The 22,093-nt window shown below is 43.5% G+C and overlaps 1 protein-coding gene across 6 annotated transcripts in view; it reads right to left on the bottom strand.

Annotated features, from left to right (window-relative positions):
* Positions 1-468: 468 nt before the first annotated feature.
* megf11 (multiple EGF-like-domains 11) overlaps positions 469-22,093 on the bottom strand; it is a 78,387-nt gene continuing 56,762 nt past the window's right edge. For 2 of the 6 annotated variants that reach the window (XM_034588657.1, XM_034588655.1), the window contains 15 exons: positions 18,155-18,275; positions 16,391-16,554; positions 16,203-16,305; positions 13,174-13,320; positions 11,313-11,447; positions 8,784-8,912; positions 8,126-8,254; positions 7,377-7,505; positions 7,108-7,236; positions 6,768-7,001; positions 6,009-6,178; positions 5,855-5,918; positions 4,633-4,677; positions 3,758-3,964; positions 469-2,958 (listed from right to left, as the gene is read on the bottom strand). In XM_034588657.1, coding sequence (XP_034444548.1) covers positions 2,783-2,958; positions 3,758-3,964; positions 4,633-4,677; positions 5,855-5,918; positions 6,009-6,178; positions 6,768-7,001; positions 7,108-7,236; positions 7,377-7,505; positions 8,126-8,254; positions 8,784-8,912; positions 11,313-11,447; positions 13,174-13,320; positions 16,203-16,305; positions 16,391-16,554; positions 18,155-18,275 — 2,082 coding nt within the window. In that variant the 3' untranslated portion in view covers positions 469-2,782. Of the gene's footprint in view, positions 2,959-3,757; positions 3,965-4,632; positions 4,678-5,854; positions 5,919-6,008; positions 6,179-6,767; positions 7,005-7,107; positions 7,237-7,376; positions 7,506-8,125; positions 8,255-8,783; positions 8,913-11,312; positions 11,448-13,173; positions 13,321-16,202; positions 16,306-16,390; positions 16,555-18,154; positions 18,276-22,093 lie in introns of all 6 variants that reach the window. The other 4 variants (XM_034588656.1, XM_034588654.1, XM_034588659.1 and 1 more) reach the window with 2 other exon arrangements.

The following is a 22,093-nucleotide window of genomic DNA, read 5'->3' on the forward strand; positions in this document are numbered from 1 at the left end:
GATAATTAGAAATTCAATACTGGTGGGACCGACTCCATGCGGGAAACCTTTCTCTTCAAATAAAGTTTTTCAAAAATGTCCAAACATCTGAAGAAAAAATTCACATATAATCACAAACGTAATAGAACTGTGAAAACTAATCTTGTAGTTCTCACCTCTAAAAATGGCTGTTGAAGGCGACTCAAAAATAATGTGATTTTCCATATAGACTCAAAACACTGATACTTTGTAACAAGGGCAGAAGTAGGTCAGAAATTGTAAACACTCCATTATGGACTTGCATAGAATGAGAGTGGACTTCTTCATTCACCAGCATCACTCAGTCTTGTCACCATTCATTGTGTTGACATTTTAATATTCAGAGCCACAGATGAAGAGAGACACGTCCCGTCGAACGCTCGACATGAGCTGTAAATTCATTAAAACTCATCTTCTATCCCTCCAGGGTATTAACCTGACTGAAGCAGATTCTGATGGCAGAGAAGGCTTTTAATTTGAAATGTATGTACCAAAACAACAAGCAGCATTGATATGACAGCAACTGGAAAAACCTTCCTGGGAGGAAAAACAGTCACATAAAGTATGATTCACTGTCACCACACTGGTCAAAGATGGTAAGAGATGATGTCCAGCACTAATGAAATGCTGACTGGACATCGATTGTCAACATGTTATTGCTTCTACAGAGGGTGAAATGGAATTCACATAGTGAATTAGTAAACTCAGTTTAATAAATAAGCTAATTAGCCTGATACAAACATAAAACATTTTTTTTAAATGGACTTTTTACATATGGTTACCCTTTGTAAATACTGCACAGGTATCTGTAGGTCTAGAATTGGTCGGATGAAATCTTATTTTAAATTTACAGTCTGACAGAGAGAGAAAGAACATGATAAGTAACTTCAAAAAACGGTTCACAAAATGACACTGATCATCTCACAAGAAGATAAATTGTGTGTTATCTACATCAGTGGGTATCCATTATCTGATCATGCTCATCTTTTTTTTTTTATCCTAGTGTCACATTGATAAAGATTCACCATCACTAATATAAATCAATAAATAAACAATTAGCTTTATAAATATAAAACATAAAAGGTCAAACCAATCCCCGTCTCAACACCCAATATTTCAAAAAACTTAAAGACATTTGCAAGAAAATACTTTCACATAGAAATCAACACAAGATCTGATAACTTCATCAGTGTGGGGTAAAATCCAAACTTTAGACCTAGTGTGTGTGTGTGTGTGTGTGTGTGTGTGTGTGTGTGTGTGTGTGTGTGTGTGTGTGTGTGTGAACTGAAGAACACTGGTGACCTGAATACATCTCCGGATACACTGGGCCTCAGTACCTCCGCCAAGTATGTTATGTTTTCACCCATTTGTTTGTTTGTTTGTAAGTGAGATTAAAAAAAAAAATGTTTTTCTAGCCAGTAAGTATAAATTAAATATCCTGATTTTCATCATTTACCTGATTCTGAAAATATTCTACATTTGGAATGACTTTTAAATCCCAATCTGTGCAATAACAGCTTTTAATTTTGTGTCTTTTTGACATGTATCCTCCTTTATTTTGTTACCTTTGCCACGGAGGTTACGTTTTCACCCCTGTCCCTTTGTTTCTGTGTCTGTTTATGAGCAAGATTAAATGAAAAGTAATGAATGTATATGGACACGAAACTTGGTGGAGGGATGTGGTGTGGGAGGAACTCATCAAACTTTGGTGTGGATCCAGATCAGGAGGGGATCCAGGATTCTTTTCACCTTTTTTCTGCTTTCTTTAACATTGCAAGATGTTTTTCAACATTTTCGCCTTTTCCTGATGGAATACATAATGGATCTTTATGATAAAAAATCAGGAACATTTAGGGAAACGATCTCTATGACTGTGGAGTTTGGTGCAGCTTGACTGAGTTTAAGGGGACTGTTGGCCCTTGGCGGAGATATGAGCTCTACCGAATGATATTCTAGTTTCCACTGCAACTTAAAAAGAATCTCTGGCGTGACACAGATCACATTAGAATCATCAGTGTGGTCATTACAGAATGAGAACGAATAAAGGACCATTACAATATTTCATTATTTATCCATGCTTCATCACACTCGGTTCACTCTCAGCTAGGTTTCCATGTTTAACATTAAGAACAGTGTTCTCTACTATATGACTGAATGTTTCTTTACCTCAGAGTAGATGATCATAATCACTGCTGCACACAGTGAAGAACCATAAACTCTGTTGTCTCTATGTGATAAATCCCTGCCTGCTTTGATATGGTCAAGGTTTCTCTACCATCCTTCCAGTGGAGGAAATCACTTTGGGCGATATTATGAACACTTGGCTGCCCTTGAATAGTAAACTTAGAGCATTGGGCCAAAATGAGTCGGAGTATAGCTCTCTCCCTGTAAATAATCTCTCCAAACAATCCATATATGCCGCCCTTGATGCTGTCTGGAACCATTATGTTCCACTTCAGGAGGTCCATAAAGAGGCCGGGCAGCAGTTTGAGCAATCAGTTTCTATAAGAAAATAAAACGGACGGATGGTCGCTGGTGTGTGGGACACTCTTTCCTCCCCCCTCCCTCCTTCAGGGCAGAAAGATAGTGAGTGAGGGAGCCAAAGAGAGCAGGGTCCAAGAGGAGCTGTGGCTGTCCCTTCATCTCAACATCTCAGTATCTAAAATCAAACACACGGAGACAGAGGGAGGGCCGTTGGTTGAAAGTTGGCTGAACGTTGCCTGGATGCTGGCACGCTGTGAGGGCCAGGTGCACGGTGAGCCCTCTACAGCAGGGAGCTGGGGCTCTCTGGGGGTGGAGGAGGTGTGTGTGTCGGGCTGTGACGCATGGGCAGTATGTCGTAGTGGCTTGGGATGTGGCTGCCGCGGGGAAGGTCGTAGGGGCTCTGGGAGAAGCCGGTCGCCATTCCATTGGGTCCCTGCAGGACGCTCACGGTCGGCTCTGTGATAGTGTGGGAAAGAAGAGCGTAAAATAGTCAAAAGTGTGTGACACTTAAGTTGCTTTCAGACATGCACTGAGCTCTGGATAATCTCCTGACATTGTCCGGAGGTGCTGGATGTGAGAACACAAATGTCCCATTATGAAGCTCCAGACTTTTTGCAGAGTTTCTCCACCCAGACCCCTAGAAATAACCCTGGTTAATATCTAAATGACCCGTGCGATAAAACAGACTACAGAGGATTCTCAGAGAGCAAGTGGGCATTTTGATGTTGTTTCTAATACACAAACTGAAAAACAAAAGGAATACAAATATAATATGTCCAGGATGAAAAAGCGGTGCCATACAAGAAGAAGACACAGACGAAGGTGTCAAGAGAGGTTTTAGTGATAAGAACCGATGACAGTGTTGATGTGCAGTAAAAAAACAAAAACATGTGATCTCTGAAGAGGAATTAATATGAATTAATATGCTGCGGAGATTTCTCTGTAGTTAACATTTCTGAGCGGAGAATCTCCCGCTGGATTGTTCACGTGTGAAAGGTAAACTCCAGAGAAAGTTCGGACCTGATTGCGCCGACATTCTCTGGAGTTCATGTCTGAAAACGGCTGAAGAGTGACAGGCACAGGCTAAAGAAAAAGAGAGAAAGTGGAGGTGCATGCAATAGAGAGGCAGCTCACACTTCCTCTTATCAAGGCTTACAAAGTCCGTGCAGGCTCACAGCAGGGGGGGTGTGACCAGAGAGGCCATAGGCTGCAGGAGCCTGCAGAGCTCCACACATCACAGCAACAACACACTCACCAACATCATAGACATTCCTGCTCGCACTGCCCAGGAGGGTGGCAGTGCCTCCAAAGGGCACTTCACGGTGGGAGGGGGACTTCATCTCCACATAGCTGCTCTCTGTATGCTTGCAAGCGAGCCCTGGTGGGTCTCTAATGGTGGCATATGGATTCTCACTATTCAGGGAGCAGGAGCTGTTGCTGCACATGGAGCCCTTGATGTAATCTGCAGTAGCCACGACACAAAGACATATTCAGTATCAGCAAAATTGAGGAAGTCACTTAGTTGTAGTTGTGGTATTTAAAGCTAGATGCTGATATTGGAACAAGAATTAAAAAAGATGTCACAGTGCGGCCGGGATAACGGCAATGGAACTCGTCGCCATTCTGAAGAAGTTGTCCTTCTTTTGTTTCTGACAGGTGACTAATGGTGGTATATAGTAATCACAGTACAAAGGGGAGAGAGTGGAAGGCTCATCTCATCCATAACAGTCTCATCAGCCTGATAAGAGGCCTCATTAGAGACCGCAGCAACGCGCCTTTAGACCCCCGGGTCCCTCACATTCACCACCCACTGCAGTGTGGGAGACAAAATGACGTACCAGGCACCGAGCCACAGAGAGCAATTACCCTTGGAACAAAACCTCAGCCCACCATGATCTTTGTCCAGAGTGCAGGGGGTTTTCGCATAAATCATAGAGAATATAAGGACATGGGATTTCTGGGTCTCGGAGAGGAAGGGAAACCAAATAGAGAAGCTGACACACGGGCTGTTGAGCATGTATTATTGGTGCTGGTGAGGCTGAACAGGATTCTACACATACACACACACACACACACACACACACACACTGAGAACACACACACACATTGTTGGTCTAATTAATTATTTACCTTTTCTCGACCCTCTCTGCGTCTGTGTCTCCCCCTGTTGAACATCTGTAACAAATGTCAAAGCATGAGAGTCAGGCATCTCACATGAATTCCCTTAATGTGCGAAAGTTGACAGGAAATATCTCATTAAAGCACAGCGGTGTTTTTTCAGGGAGAATATGAGGAATGGGAATGTGAGGCGTTATTGAATGTTCCACTCGCTCATTACCACGTTTTCCCCCCAAGGCGTACAAGCTTATATAACCAATTGTGGTCATGATGGTATATTTCCCAAACAAGAAATCATGAATAGAATACAAGCCTGTTTAAGGCTACAGCAGTGCGTGTCATTGTGATTGATGGGCCTTGTGCTTCCACACCGAAATGGGAAAGAGCAGATCAATGTGCAGTCTGACTTTTAAGTCCAGCATGACAAAGCATTAATTGTAGATATTTAGATTTTTGCATGTGGTGTAGCTGTAATGATTCTTTATTTCAGAACACAAGCACAGTTTTTATATTTTATAATCTCTTCCAGTTTGTTACCACCACAAATCAAGAGACCATATGCAGGATCTGTGGTTTTAAAGGGTAATCTTAGTAAAACTTTACCTGAATACCTTCTACTTACATTTATAAACACTGTATTAACATTAAATTAAGGGTTGCAAAACAAAATGTGGTCATAACAGGACATTTTTATTAAAGTAGTCAACAATAATATCCATCCATTTATCATCTGTTCCAGTGGTTCAAAAAACAGGGTCCATGGTCCGCGAAAAAGTTTCCAGACTCATCCATTAAAATGATCATGATATATGTGTGTTGACCTGTTGAAAATATTTTCGATACATACTAACAGCTCCCTAATACATCTGTCTGTGGAGATGTGAGTTATTAATAAGTAATTTTACGATCACACTTAATGTTCCATAATCCACGGAGCGGGAGTGCACTGTTTGACCCAGTGCAAGTCATCAAAGAGAAACGTGCAACTGGGGGAAGTGAAAGAAGAGTAATGAGCTCCCAACCGCATATCTTATCAAAACCAGAGCAAAGGTCACGTCTAACAAGAAACCCCGGGTTCATCGTCATTCACAGCAGGGTAGCTGTGTCCAGGCTGACGGCAATATAAGGCTTGCGCTAACGACACATTGCCCTTGAAGTCAAACTCCTATATACTGTACAGTCCGAATTCACAGTGTATGTGTGGTGTGTCATGACAAGAGAGAGGAGAACCGACCTAGGTCATTCAGGTTGCAGTAGGCTCTCCACTCGGAGCCGTTTCTGCTTTTCAGGGTGCTTGACTGCGGAAGGAAGAGCACAGTTTTGGTGTTGCTTCATTCTGTAGCACGTTACTGTTACAAATTGTACGGGAACGCTCAGGACTGTCATACTTTGAGGATCAGGGTACCATCCAGGTTGTTGGAAATGGTTGACACAACATTACACTGGGCCACAGTGTGATAACTGGGGTTGGCGAAGCACTGGCCACTGCCGCTGCCGCTGCTCTGGCTCGGATTGACTTCTGCAGCACTGGTCCTCATTGCTACAGTGCTGCCACACTCTGAGGGTTCAAACGGCAGCTTTAGAAGACTGAAAAACTCAACGCGTGTCCTTGTGCGTGAAATATTTTTGTCTACTATCATAAAATGAAAGGAGGATTTAACACATGTTTGTTTTTACCGTACACTGTATATAAAGATGGACTCCATGACAGCTCCCCTGAAGTGAAGCAAAAGATAAAACCCTGCCTCCTCCATGTTAGTGTATGGGACAAACTAAAAAGTCAACGCATCAAATTTTTCTCAAAGAGGGTTTCTGCCATTTTAGGTGGCTAATCAAACTACCAAGTGCTCAATTTTCCAATGAGTTTATTTAGTTATTTGATGCTATAAAAATGGGGTGAAATGTTATAACTGACACTGTATCATCGAGAACTGTCTACCGCAGCTCCATCCCCTGATTGCGGCCGTGCAAACTCTGACTCTAACTGGAAAGTAGGAGAAATTGGAGTCGGGGCGTCCATCTTTATATACAGTCTATGGTTTTTACCTACATAAATTAAATATAATGAATGAAATATATATTTAATTAGAGGATAAATGTTTGTATACCATTTATTCATAGTAAGTAAGTCTGTAAAAGCATCTTACCGGACAGGGAATAGTCAGTGCTGGTGATGTGCATAGCCTGTGTGTACGACACGCTGGGCTGGATCTCGTGACCTTTGTCCCTCTGCCTCTGTCTGTACCACACAAACAGACTGAGCATGGCCATGATGATGAGGAGGAGGAAGATGATGCCCATGACGGCCCCCGCCGAATGGCGCTCCGAGCCTCGCGCGGGGCTAATTTTGGTATACGGGTTCAGCTCCTCCATCATCAGAGCTGCTACAGAGAAAACGTAGACAGTGAGTAGTTTAAACAGCACCTACACATCTGCGTTCAAGTGATCATACACTGGAGGGCCTCGATCATCTCGATCTCCCCTCACCTTGATCGCAACGGATGCCTTTATATCCGGGGCTGCAGTAGCACGTTCCAGTCACATAGTCACAGGTAGCATTGTTCAGGCACTCACACAGCTGCTGGCAACCATATCCAAATGTGCCAGCAGGACACTCTGCATGGGAGAGAGGTGCATTACTAAATCCATCAAAATTAAAGCACTTCAAGAGTGAGAGCCAAAGTGTTTATAGAACACAACCACACTGCCCACAGGGTAATTTTGCACGGAGCTAAAATGCGCTGGGCCTACTCAACTCTGCTCACAGCTCGTCCCGATGAAACCTGTTCGGCAAGCGCACTGGCCAGTGATGTGGTCACAGTCCGCGCCATTCTGGCAGCGGCAGACCTCAGAGCAATCCCTGCCGTAGAATCCTGAAGGACAGCCTGGGACGGATAAAATGTAAGGGTGGGAGGTTTGGATAAAAAAAAAAAAGGGAGGGGACGACAATGTAAAGAGTCAAGGTCATATTGAGGGAAGAGGAAAATCAATACCATTCTATCTCAGCATGCTCAATAAAGGACATTGAGATGAGTGGAAATGAAATGTTTCCTGCTTCAGCAGAAAATGCATTTATCCTGTTAAGGTAACATAGAGGTGGAGAGAAACAACAAGACAATTGGAAAGAGTAAGATATGAAAGAAAAAAAAACTTTAAACAAATCTTATTTCCCAGCACAATAGCAGGAACATTGCCCCATTAAAAAGGAGAAGTGAATAAACCCTTGGGGTGATAGATAATGGAATTCATATTAGCGGACTGATGTTGATGATCTTCATTATTCTTGGGTGAATGACTGGAATGTATAATAACAAAAATAATGAAGTGACCATTAGTTTTATTGTGATGTTGCTCCCACTAAAATAAACTTGTAAATGAAAACCTAATATCATCCAGTTGTCTCTGCGAAGACCAAACTCGTTTTTCATTTGTCATCCGCAGCAGTTCTGTTGCACCGCCAGTAGATGACAGTGTGTGTCTACTGACTGGATGTAATGAGACTCACGCTGGGTACAGTAGAGTCCGGTCCAGCCGGGGCTACACCTGCACTCCCCGTCGTAGGCACTGCACTGGGCGCTGTTGTGGCAATTACATGAGTTGAGACAATCAGGGCCCCAGTGCCCAGAGGGACAGGCTGCAAATACCAGAGACAAAGTCAAGCTCATGGTCACACACTCCATGGAACATGAACACGTACCTGAAGCAAATAGAGAAAATGCCTAGATATTCTCCATACAATGTTCTATACAATAATCCACAGTATACTTTATACAGGAAAATCCAGTGTTATCATTCCCGACCACAAGCCCATAGAAACTGGTGTCAGGATGAATAACCCAAATTAAAGCAATGGTAATGCATGCATGTATCTGATCACAGTTTTTTTTCTTCCTTTGAGCAGTTAACACACACATCAATTTCCCACCGCATGGCTGCTCAAAGTATTGCTCCTGATCTTTGGCCTACAGTGCTGTGAATCAAAGAGCATAATGCCTTACGACAATCATTTAAACAAGCTGTGTTCTACATCTGCCAGGGTAGTTAATTAAATTATTCATGTGTATGAAGGTAAGTGAGAAATTAGGAGTGGAGACAGACAATGAGAGAGGGGAGAACAACAAGAGAGTGAATTCGGATAAAGGAGAGAAGGAGAGCGGCCGTACCCTGAGAACAATCCTCTCCTATCCAGCCGGGGAAGCATTGACAGGAGCCATCGATGGGGTTGCAGGTGCCGTTGTTGGTGCAGAGGCAGATCTCGGCGCAGGCCCTCCCATACCTGCCGCTCGCACACACTACAATACACAAAACACAAATCCCCCCCTTGAGAAACAACTCTCATCTCCATATTATCACTCACATGCGAAGACAACATCAAACTTAGATTATTGCGAACACTTTCATATAATAAAACCCATTCTGCGAGAGGCTGTGTAAACACATCCCTCTAAATGATGCTCTTGTTCTCTGCGAGTGTACATGAAGTGAAGTGGTCTGTAGACAAAACGAGAAGTCGATCACTGCCTCCGGTGGCACAACTGCCCCATTTCCACTCACCATGAGTGATGTGCCACAGAATTAAAATAGACCATGTACACAGACCACTGTATGCATTTTTTATGAAATTAATATTTCAATGCTCCCTGGCACTATTCAATAAAACATGTCATTTCTAATGAAACCTCCATTGTGTTTTCTTGTTGGACCGTGGGACAAATTGAACCAAGGTGTATCTAACCACCAGGATCAGGGAGCTGCAGCGGCAGCACATACATCAAAAGGTCTCGCATAAAGAGAATGGCCCGGCGTTAGAAATATCAGATAAGGTAGCTGGCTGTAAAAGAGATGGGTCCAACTCATTTTCATGTGGGGTGATTTTAATGATTACATTTCAACTGGCTTTCCCCGCTTCTTGAGAGCTCTTTCAAGCTCCTTCAAGCAGGTTGTCATTAGGCCACGAGGTTGGCTCCCCCATACTGCTGCTTCTGGAGAATCAAGCCTCCACACACCAGGAGAGCTTCATTAGGCTGGGAGTTTGTGTGCCGGACAGAGGACAAGTGAGGACGCCGATGGGGCTCAACAAGAGAAGAATGTGCGTGTTGTTGGCCACCTTCGTCCCTCGTGGCCTCACGCCCGCTCACCAGTAATTACAATCCAGACAAATTAGGACCGGCTCTCGTTATTTCTCCCCCCCCCCCCCCCCTTTCCTTGAGCTAACCTATTAAACTTTTATTTGTAAGACATTGCTCAAAGCCATGAAAGAGAATTCAAAAGTCCCCCCGCTGCCTTTCTGTAATTTCTCAAAAAAATTGTAAATTATTAGACATAAAATCTACAGTATATTGTAGGTATCTCTCCTCAGCAGTGATGATTATTTATGCACTTTATTATAGAGCTGATTATTTATGCACTTTATGGCCAATGATGATCAATATTTGATCAACTCAAATGCTTTAAGTCCCACTATTTAGTATCTGTAAGATTAGTAAAATTATGTAACTTTGAATTTTAAATCCCAAAAAGAAAAGTATTCCATTATTTTTCTGAGCTACACAAAGATACATATAGAGAATGAGCTACATTGTTAGAGACACTTGCATTACTTTTTACTCATTATCAGTTATCAAAACATTAGATGATAAAGACAAACCTTCGTAAACGGTAAATTGGTATTCTCATAGCACTTTACTAGTCTTACTGACCACTCAGCATGACACCTCAGCATGTGGACTGGTGAAGCAGGGGATCGAACCACCAACCTTCTGGGTAGAAAACAACCCGCTCAAACTCCTGAGCCCTTGATTGCCGACATATCTTCCATTTAAAATGTATGTTGACTTAGAAGGACACAAATGTGTTTTTAAAAAAGTGTAACAACCAAATCAAACAAGTCTGGAGCTAAAACAAGGAACTGTACAGAAGTAAGTTGCTTTCTGTCAGCAACGTCTTGTTCCCTGGTTAAAACATTACAGAAAGAAATTCACAAAGGAAAGTTGGCTTGGCTGCTTTGAAATTAATCAACTAATGAATGAATTAATGGTGTCTTGTCTTGTGCCGTGTCTTTGTCTCCATTTTTGTGAAAAGCTATTTACACGCACCTCTTTTTGTAGAGTTAGGACGAGGCACAGATACATTACTTCATGTTTCCTTTGTCTCAAAAAGTGGGTCTCAGCAATATTCTGGCTCCTGTTGAAGCTTGATCTTCTTTTAGTGTTTTTCATTTTGGTCGTGCTCGCATTGATAATAGTCATTATTCAAAGTTTCAAGGCTAAGAAGCCAGAGGGAGAGGCTGCAGGTCGTCACTTGATCTTATTAGAGCCAGTAAGCACAGCGAGGAATATAAGACAACCTGCAGACGTCTTCACAAAACACTGGAACAGAAAAGGTTCACTATCCTGCTAATAAACCCCAGAATATTAGGAGATATTGAAGGTAACAGCACATAATAACTTTTAAAACTATACCATCTGTAATGTATGACGCATCATTGCCTTATGTTTTTTTAATACGGGCAATTTTCCTACCATTTCAATAAGATTTTCGTATTTTATGACAAGACAAAATGCCAAGACATTTTCAGATATGAGCTGTGCTTTACCGTTTGCTAGCAGCAAAGACAGAAACTTCACAGTGAATCAATTTTACAGTTAGAGAAACAGCAGGGAAAGGTCAAAGGGACACAGAGGGCTACTTGCCTTGGTTGCACAGAGAGCCGGAGAAGCCGGACAGGCACTCACAGTGGCCCGTGATGTGATGGCAGGGCCCGGTGCTGTGGACGCACTGCGGACACGACTGACTGCAGCGGTGCCCGTAGAAGCCCGGAGAGCAGACTGTGGCCAGCAGAGCGAGGCAGAAGGAGGGAAAGGGAATCAGTTGACAATGTTGGATAAGACATTATATAAGAGATATATAATAATGAAACAAAGCATGACAAGAGTGATCAAGGGAGTACAGCAAAAAAAATCATGGCCCAGAAGAATTAAAAGCAGAATAGACAAGCGAGAGAGAGCAAAGGGTGGGAAGAAGCGGAAAAGTCCGTCTGTATTGTAATCGCTTCATTTCATCTGCTGCCAGAGATGGAATAGTAAAAGAGTTAAGAGAATTGTGAAAGTCTGTTTTATATAATATCTTCAGGGTAGCTCTATAAATGTCAGGAAACACACAACTGTGCGTTAATAACATGGATTTTATTGAAAGAATGTGAACCATTAAGGCGTTGCACAGATAATTGTGCCAATAATTTACACCAAGACTGCGCAACCATGATACCAGTTTGCAATTATTATTAAAACATATTTTATTTCAGTACAGCGAGAACCCTAAAAGTCTCTGTTATGTTCATATCCTGCTCCAATATCATTATTCTCAGGAGTTTCAGGTATTTCAGAAATATGAACCTGTTAGGAACTGACAACGACACCCTGGGTTGTTGTTTGACAACCTAAGTTTACCCATTTTATTTAAAGCAGCGGGTGTAATACACTTTAATCAGCCAACGGAGAAGCATGTAATCTTTCAATTTAGGTCATCATTTCCTCCACACACACACACAGTTAAAGGATACATCCATAAGACTCTGTTTTAAAATGGTCTCCTTCCATATCATTTTGGCTCCGTATCATGTTTAATCCCCATCCATACTAAAGCATAACATGTGACCACTCGCGTACACTGGGCATGCGCGTGCCGGTGTTAACGGGAATTGCTTGAATAATGGCTCGCCTCTTAAACTACGAATTTAACTACACAACAGCAGTTAGCAAAGACAACAGAGTAGGCAAAACATGTTATTGATCTTCCATGTTGCGTTCGACACCGGTAGCTGAGGCCTATGTTGCTTGTTGAGCCTGACGATTCAGCAAAGGCTACATCGTGACCAAAAAGACCCAATCAGCAAGTGGTTGCGAGTGTCTATGTCATCGTTTACGAACTTCTTTTGTGCCCGTCCAGACTGAAATGCCGGCCTGGAGTTTTTAAACTAAAACAGATCCACCAGCATTTCCAACCCTATCGTTTATGCATGTTCAAACAAAAAACGTGGTAGTGTGGATCTTGCGTCAGCCTCTCTCTCTAACATTCTTTACATTCTAACTGATGTTTACAGGTTGTGACTGTAAATTTCTCTTCCAATCAGTGAGCTCATCACTCGAGGGTGGCTTCAGACGGCGCTCATTCACAAACCAGAGATGGCTCTCCCAGTGAGCACGCCCTCTGATGAGCCTCGGGTGAAGACTGCGAGTCTCCCACTGAGAGTTGGTTGTTGAGGGCAGGGTAGGGGGTTCAAGTGTGTGTGCGCGCGTGTGTGTGTGTGTGTGTGTGGTGGGCTTGCTGCAGGAGTAAAGACAGTGTTATTAAGTGATAGCATTGATGAAGGGTTTACACTCAAGTAGTTATGACCGACAACAAAGTGCTTCTCCTCGGGAGGCTTCAATTCTTCAAAGATCAAAACAAGGTCGGTTCTATGATTGGGTTTGTTGCGTCACCGCTCGCAGTCTCGTGCCAGTGTTGCTTGGAAAAAATGGAGCTCGCTAAGGAGAAAGAGACGGAGAAGCTCACTTCGTTTGCAGGAGGTCCCTCTGTATCCAGGTGCACACACACACGCGCCGTCCTCTGGAGAGCAGGAGCCTCCGTTCTGACAGGAGCAGGTGACTGAACAGTTGGGTCCCCAGAAGCCTTGTGGGCACACATTATCACAGTGGATTCCTGCAGGCACATCACAATGACGGATATTCAGTGAAAGCACACTAAGAAGGAAAGACTGGCATGATGAAATATCCTAGATAGTGTGTGATTTGTAAAAAAAAAAAATACACATCATCACAGGAGAGCAATTCACAATGTCTGATCACAGCAGCTCTGTGGAGGGTTATTCACCCAGCATGGATCCTGGATTGATTTTAGTCCTGAATGAAGAAGCTGCAGTTTGGAGTGTGCGTGTGTGTGTGTGTGTGTGTGTGTGTGTGTGTGTGTGTGTGTGTGTGTGCGTGTGTTTTTTTTTAGTTCAGCCCACCCTTTCAGATTCTGTTTCTCCTTTCCAAATGTATTTTATTTTTGATCTGACTGGGGCTCCCTGCCAGTGCACTGTGTTGATTAACAGGGTTGGGTCTCCGGAGAGGCCAGGCTTGTCTGCCATTCTCTTTCAGCCGAACCAGGGTAGTGTGCAGAGCCGAAGGGAAGTACTCAGGCTGCAAGAGCGCAGTCTGGAAGTGTCACTGTGTGTTTGGGCACAGCTCCAAACCAACAAACGCAAAACACAGCATCCATACAAGAGCTCTCGCTGTGCACATGGATGCATGAGCACATCCATCGGAGCAGCACTCTCTGCCATCAAAAAAACAACAACTAAAGAGTCAAAATCATGTACTGAGCTGTATATATTTGCAGGGTTATAAAATGAAATAGATCGCTGCACACACAGACAATTACACACATGCACATTGACACAAAGTCACACACGCGCACACAAGTGTTCAAACTCGGCAACCTTTCAAGCATCTGCCTGTAGTTCGCAGCCTCATTTGAAATTTCCTTTGAGTGAGAATATCTGAGAATGGTGTGGCCATTAAAGCAGCATTAGTGCAGTACCTTTGAATTAAACCTGGTCTAAACTCTGGGGACCAATGCTATACAGTAACCAGGGCACCTCAATTCTCGAGTGAAGGAGTGAACAGAGAGGAAGTGTTGGTGCTGATGAGGAGGGGGCACGGCAGCAGTGATTTAGTCAGAAGCCAAGCCATGGACTTCAAAAGGAGGGCAAGGCTTGTGCAAGTGTGTTTGAGGTTCTGCTGGGCCAGGCAGAAAAAAAACACACACACAGCGACTGCCTTTTACTGTCAGAGAACGAATGCGGACACTGCATCACACTTCTCAGTCTAATGGTGACAAACAGAGGGGCTTTGGATGCATGGTGAGGAAGAAGAAGGAGAAGAAGGAGAAGAAGAAGAAGAAAGAGTGAGAGAAGCCAGAACTGAAGTCTCTTCAAAAGGAGGCTTTTCGCTGAGAAGTGCCAGAGGTCCCATTATCCAGTTTGTGCAGAGTGAACAGAGCAAAGCAAACCTCTCTCTCCCTCTTTAACGCTCTCTCCCTCTATGCATGCAAACACACACATACATCACCTGCTCTACGAAATGGACCATAGCATCTCTTCAGAAATAGAAGTCCTATTTAACGTGGACTGGTACGAAGCGCCTGCTTCGAGTGTTTACTCTCGGAGCCGTGTTTTAAATCTTTGTTGGCTGATGTCAGGCTTACGACAGTCCAGCAACAACTGTGTGGGTCACAGGCGGCTTAGCCACTTACCCGCACACACTCCTAGAGTCAAGCTTCTTGACAGTTAACACAAACCTCACAACGAAACCAACAGCGAGCTGAAAAGCAAAGAAGAAGGCCTTACCAACTCTGGGGCGAGAGCAGGCTCAGTGATACCATAGTGTTTACAGAAAAAAAATATTATAATAGTGTTTCTGTAAATAGCCTTTTTTTAAATAAATTCTATTCCTGATTTAGTCCTGTGACAAATCCCATATTGTCCTCCCCCCAAGGTGCTCTTTCCTTCAGAGAGTCTACCGTCAAGCCTGGAGAATTCAAATATGAATGTGTTTGTTGGGCCCACTGGGCTGCGCGCTGCCCCCAGCCCTGCACCCCGGTGACTCAATTAAGGCTGACAGATGGTCCCGACCTGTGCAGGATTCAGAGCATGAGAGCCCCGTTTTGCCAGAACCGCTCTTGCAGATAATAAAAACCCACATTGTTTCCCAGAATAAATGCCCCGAGCTCAGGAGGCTGAATGGAAGGGGCTCCTGAGAACTCGCAGGTTTGACCTTTCCTACCGAATCTATTCCTTCCCTGGCTGCACCTCTCCGCCCAGGCACAGAGACCTGGTCCTCAGCTAACCCCCTGCATTTGACATTCAGATGCGACGCTTCATTTTTGAGCATAATGATCCTCACCCTCGCTGTGACATTCACTCTTTCCTCCCTCCTGTTCTTTCCCTGTATGCAAATGTTTGATATGACAAGAAACAAAGCGCAGACATATGTTCTCGTAAGAAAAAGTGAGAATATGGGTCTAGAGGGGATCAGAGTTCAAACAGGAGAGCCTGAGAAAGAGCGAATCCTCTAATGAATAAATATGGCAGCAGGTTCAGTGAGAATTCACAACAACCTGCAACTTTAAATGAAAAACAGAGCGGAAAATAAAAACATCATAAGGCTGCGTTTGAAAGTCTTGAGAGCATTCTGGGCCAATAATTTGATTCCGTCTCCAAATATTAATCTGGTGAATCACATCAGAAGTTGTGTGTAACCAATAATGGATGCAATATGAGCATGACTGCATACCAGCATTCAGTCAAGAGAATTAATTTAATGCTCACTTCTGAACCTCTCTCTTTCACGTGCACCTTCGGCTCAGTGGCAAAATAATTGGAACATTTAACTCACAAAACACTGCTCAGACTTTCTGTAAACACCCTGTAAAACACACACCAAAACAACTATGTCTATTGTCAGCAGTTGGGGATAAGAGTTTACATGTAAATACTGCTTTGAAAGTCCACTTTTTTCTTTTGAGAACGCAGTACTGACCTGTCCAGCCGGGGTAGCAGCGGCAGTAGCCACTCACTGGGTCACAGCCGTCAGCATGGGTACAGTCACAGCGCTCACGACACTCCAGACCATAGGTGCCATCCTGACAGTTACATAGATTCACTGTGTTAAAATTGGACAACAGGTTGGACTCGTGCAGCATTCTCTCAGACAGAAGTCAAACTTACAGGACAGGACTCGTGGCAGTGCTCTCCTCTCCACCCTGGAGAACACGTGCAGATGCCATCCATAGGGTCACACGCCGCCCCGTTGTCACATAAGCATGTTTGATTACAGCCCAGACCCCATGTACCGCTGGAGCAGAGGATGGAGCAGTCCACTCCCTGCCATCCTGGAGACAGAGGAAACACAGACGCAACTTTACACATTGCATTGAAGTTAATAATTTTACACAGATTGAAATGATTGTCTAGTTTAGTGATTGCAAAGATTCCCAACCTGGAATTCTGAATCCTGAAGATAAATCTGAGTGGTCGATTTAAGAAACATGATTCAAAGGATGTGAAGGAAAGAGATGATATGTATTTTACAAAAATCCTGTTATTTGTCAGGCTCTGTTAGGGAGGTGATCAGACCTTGGTTCACACTGAAATCTCATTACCTTCTGGATGGATTAAGATGAAATGTTTGTACAGGTCTGGAGAACTACACCTTTCGCCTGGTGCCACCACAAGTTTGATGTCTGTGGTTCTGATTTGTTTGGTTGAACATTGTGTAATAAATGTGGTGATACTTCAAACTTTCCTTCAGCACAGTCATCAGGTTAAAAAAAAACTGCCCAACACCTTTTGACAAAATACTTTGAAAAAACGACTGACATTTGCAGTCGTTTGTACTTGTAAATGTCAGTATTTTCACATGATAAACAAAGATGTGTTAGCACTTAACTCCCTGCACCACTAACCCAAACACTAGGTAAAGCCTGAAAGAGCAGCTAGCATGGCTGAAGACTCTTAGTCTTGTTCTGATACGTTTTTTTGTTGAAATAATAATTTTGGGGATTTCCTTTCTATCAAAGCATACAAGGGAGAAAGAGATTGTACTTGACCCAGAGATGTTGCAATTCATAGATGATGCTTTTATTTCAGAATCAAGGCTTTGTTTTTCTTCTGAAATACAATAAACTTTCTTCTCTTCATGGCCTCTAAAACCCTTCAGCTAAACCACAGTCTAAGAAGTAAAAATATTCGTATGTTGAGCTCATAACTCACATCTGAACTAAGGTCATCACCAAAGATTAGTATTAGTATTAATATCATATAGAAGTTGACTCATTTTGCACTGCTCACACTGCTTGTTTGGTACTGTATATCGCAAACACATTTATGAATAAAATGACTATTACCAAATGTCCCTTAAAGGTTCAGTGTGTAGAATTTAGTGACATCTAGTGGTGAAGTTGCATGTCGCAGCTGAATACCTCTCACCTCACCCTCCCCTCTCAAACTCAAAAGGTGTTTAGTTTGTCCAGTTTGGACGTCTGTTAAACACATGGCGGCCTCCACAGAGAGGACCCACTCCAGATGTGAATATAAAGTATTTAGATATAAGGGCCCATTCTAGGGTAAAGAAAACAACAATTCGTACAATTTAGATGAAACACACAGTGAAAACATCATTAGGATTCATTTATATTCAGTTTCTGCCAATAGATCCCTTTCACCAAAATCTTACACACTGGACCTTTAAATAAAATTACTAATTTTAGGAATATACATAATTCATTAAAAAAGAAAACTGAACATAACAAGGAGATAATAGATCATTATGCATCAGGGGTTATCCAGATGTGTGTGATCTAGAAATGTATAAGAACCAATTCATCTTATATTCAAGTACAGACTGCAGGCTAACTCAGCTCATTAATATGTATGTATGCATAGTGTTCGGGAGATGTTTTAAACTTCCACCACAGGACGGTGATACTGCACCTTCTCTGCAGACGCAGGAGCCATCGACAGGAGAGCAGGATGCATGATTATGGCAGGAGCAGGTGGACATGCAGCTCGGCCCATAAAGACCAGGGGGACACACTGTGGCACAGTCCTCACCCTGTGGTATAAATAATGCAAAGTCATGAGGCATGGAATCAGCATGGCAATAAATGCTGACTCGGGCAGTCCTAAAACAGAAATAATATAGTCTGAGCAGATGCAGACAGAGAGACTGGGACGGTTCACTGCACGTAACTATCTATTTTTTTTAGCCCCGTCATATCTGTATACAGGAGAAAAGCAGTTGTAAAACTGAATGGATGTATGATGGTAACTGAAGTTCAAGAAGCAGGACGACTCCTGATCACCCCACGCTAACGCCTCCTAGCTTCCAATTATGCAGTCTATATAATCTGACAGCACCTACTGCCAGCCACACTTTGCCTTTAGCAACCCTGCTCCACCCCATCTCTCCACTTCTCCCTCATTCTCTCTTTCTCTCTCTCCGTCTCCCTTTAGGTTACTCGCATGGGGGGGGGGGGAGTTTCCCATTTCAATCAGACAAATTCAAAACCCAGAGAACACACAACTCTTCCCTCATCCATCCCTAAACAAGCTACTTTCAAGTCTCGTTTTACTTAACCACTTTTACGTTACCTCCGCCAAGGATGTTATGTTTTCATCATCACTTGTTTGTTTGTTTGTTAGTTAGCAACAATACACAAAAACTACTGGATGGATTTACACGTAACTTGGTGGCAGGAGGGGATCAGGGGGCAGATCTAGGAGTTTTTTTCACTTTCTTTGACATTAAACATTGTTGTTGATTTCTCAGAGAAATATGTGTGAATCCTATGAAAAAAAATGGACATATTTAGTGGTTGGTTTCTATAAGTGTTCGCATTTTGGCGTAAATCTGGAAAAAGGGGCTAATCCCCCAAAAAATGGAATCACTTGTGGGTATTTTTTGACATTTTTACTGATTTTCCAGAGAATAATTATTGTGTAAAAAAGGCATGGTTAGGGAAGTAATAGTGCTGAGAGTGAGCATTTTGGTGCCTACATAGTGAATTTAAATGTGGTTCTGGGTCTTAGCGGAGGTATGAGCTCTACTGGGTGCCATTCTAGTTCATTAACACAATAATTTCAGCTCTAAATAAACTTCAGCGGTTATTCTATAGATGTAGTTGCAGCGGGATCACCAAGGGCAATTAAATTCTAGGATGGAGCACTCAAAGGTCTCGCTTATCACCTCACAGAGCAGATTTAAAGCCTCCTTATATCCCAAAGGACACAGCTGACGGACTTTAAGTTATGTCATTGTCCCGCGACTGGTTGGTTGAACCTCAAAGTGAAGCTCTTTGTAAAAGCAACTGGTGGTCGCGTTCCATCAGTTACCTGTGGTAGAGCCAAACAACTTCCATGGTAAGGTGGAAGGACAAAGACAGGGAACGCATGGATCCGCAGCCATGCTGGTGCAGCCTTTAGCCTTCGCATTAGAGCGAGCAATCTGTTAGAGTACATGGAGTACCCCTTCCTTGTCCTCTGCAGCCGACTGTAATTAGAATTTCTCTGCTTTAAAGGCTGAGCACAGCCCACCTCCACGATTCTCGTCCTTCCCTAAGCTTGAGATCACAGCCGGTCTATGGATTCCCACATCCTCCTTTCCAAACCCTGCCTTGAGTGACAGGTGACACAATGATTTAGAGTTCCAATTAGTGGCCCAGAGGAGTCCTGAGTGGCTCTCGCTTCACTCACCAGAGCACTGGGGGACTGCCGGCTGCTCACTGCTCTCATTATCATTTTGAACTCAGTTTAAACAGGAGACAGGAGGAGATGTGCCAGTGGACGCCAGGGGCAGAACACACATCTTAAAACATCTCTCCTCCCCGTACATCACATAAAAGTGTCTGTCTGTGGATGAAATTTTTATCAATCGGTTGCAATAACCTTTGTTCTGCTGCAAATGACAGCTTCAAGACTGCTAACAATAGCAGTTCAGTAACAGTTGTTAAGTGCGGGGAGAAGTTCGACCAGCCGGGCGGGGGGGCTGGGGCTGGGGGAGGGGGTGAGGGGCTTGGCTTCGGCCTGTCTTCACAGCAGAGGCAATTTACTGGTGACTGGACTCATGGATAAAACGTCATGCAGCCACAAATGACCACATGGATTTTGTTGCATCCATGGCTGCGTCAGATTCCACTTGGTTTAACCCTCAAGGCGCAGAGACCAGCGGTTGGTCTGCTCTCAAGAGGGGAAAGGCAGCGCTCTCATTAGGCGACTGATTCATATTCCTTCTGAGCTGTGAAGGATAGAAGTCTGTATGTGAAGAATCATTATTAATACACGGGCTGTCAGTCCATCGCACGAGAGCAGCAGGACCTTACATAACTATACAGCCGAAGGAGGCAGCAACCAGACCTGCGCCTCTGTGAGACATCCAGGTCATCCTTGGCCAAGGCGTCAGGTTCATACCTATTAGTATCTTAATGTGATAGCAGAGGATATTTTTCCGCCTGAAATCCTCTCACTGACGCAACGTTGATCAGCCTGGTACCTTAGTGAGACTAGATGCAAGTGGCACCGCTAATTACCAATCAGTCTCACTCCTTAACAGTTCGTCTAACTGCTGCATGAGCGACTGCAGTTACAAATTCATGCAAGCGAGACAGAAAGTGAACCTCTGAACCTTGCGATGAGGCAAGAAAAAACCCAGAGAGATAGAAAAATTAGTTTTTTCCACCGTCTACAAATGCAGACTGGAAGCCATCGCTAATGTATTCATATTGCAGATACTGCAGTGTCAAGAGAATCTATATAAACTGTAGACATTCGGGGGAGAAATGTGACTGTGAGTACATGCTGCAAATTGCAAGGGACAATGCCTGAATAGGTAACATGTAATCACTTTGTCCCAGTCAAAAAGAGCATGTCCAATTACTAGAGCTAAATCAAGCGTGCAGGAGCTCAGTCTGCTCCAACACTTTGCTTAGTTTACCCCCTGATGGGGCTCCAGAACAAAGATGCAGCGGGAAGGCTTAGTCCTATCAGTTGTCCCCTGCAGAAATTACGTCACCAGTAATCGCGGCCCCGACACCATCCTCAGCCAAGTTTTAAAAATCCCACAGCGTGATAATGATCGACAGGCGCGCACGTGACAAAAGAAAGTTACACGCCGACAGGTAAAAGAGCTCTGACCACAGCTCCACAGTTCTAACAAGCCATCAGTGTTGCTTGCACAGCAGCTTGGTTGTAAGAGTAAAAAAACTACCAGGAGTTCTCACCTCCTCTCTTTCACACACTACACACACACACACCAATCGTCCATATGAGGTGTGTCTGTTCCCATCTGACTGCCTCCTTTCCTATCCAGCTCCTGCCCTCTAGGTCTGTTTAATGGGTCTGGCAGCCCTTCCAAGCAGCCGCCAAAGAGAACAGGTGGAGCAAATTAAGACACAGTCTGCGGCCGCGCTCCGTAGCTCAATTCACCACAGTGCTCCGCTGTAAGACACAGGCAATTTCCACCGAAATGTAATGTTGGCAGAAATGTACCCTCCCGGTCTCTGTTGCTCTGTAACTCCAGATTGCAAGACAAGAAGTACAATGGAAAAAACTGATTGAAGTCGCCCAACTAATTTGACAGTTGTAAAAGGGACAAAGTGGCTCGAGAAAGAGAAAAACTACTAAAACAGAAACATATATAGTTCAAAGATTCAATTTGCTCCCAATCGTTCCAGGAATATAGATCCAAACACACAATCTCTGCTCGTTTCTCTGATGCTACAATTAAGGCATATTGAGCGTATTTATAAAATAAACACGACTGAATATTAATGTCTGCACGCAGCTGCACCAGAGAATGAATCATTTAGAAAGGAATTTCTTGTGGTGCATCGGAGCACATCCATTATAAGACAGTAATAAAATATCTCACCCTGC

The sequence above is a fragment of the Hippoglossus hippoglossus genome, chromosome 6 (genome assembly GCF_009819705.1).
Source record: "Hippoglossus hippoglossus isolate fHipHip1 chromosome 6, fHipHip1.pri, whole genome shotgun sequence".
Taxonomy (NCBI): Eukaryota; Metazoa; Chordata; class Actinopteri; order Pleuronectiformes; family Pleuronectidae; genus Hippoglossus; species Hippoglossus hippoglossus.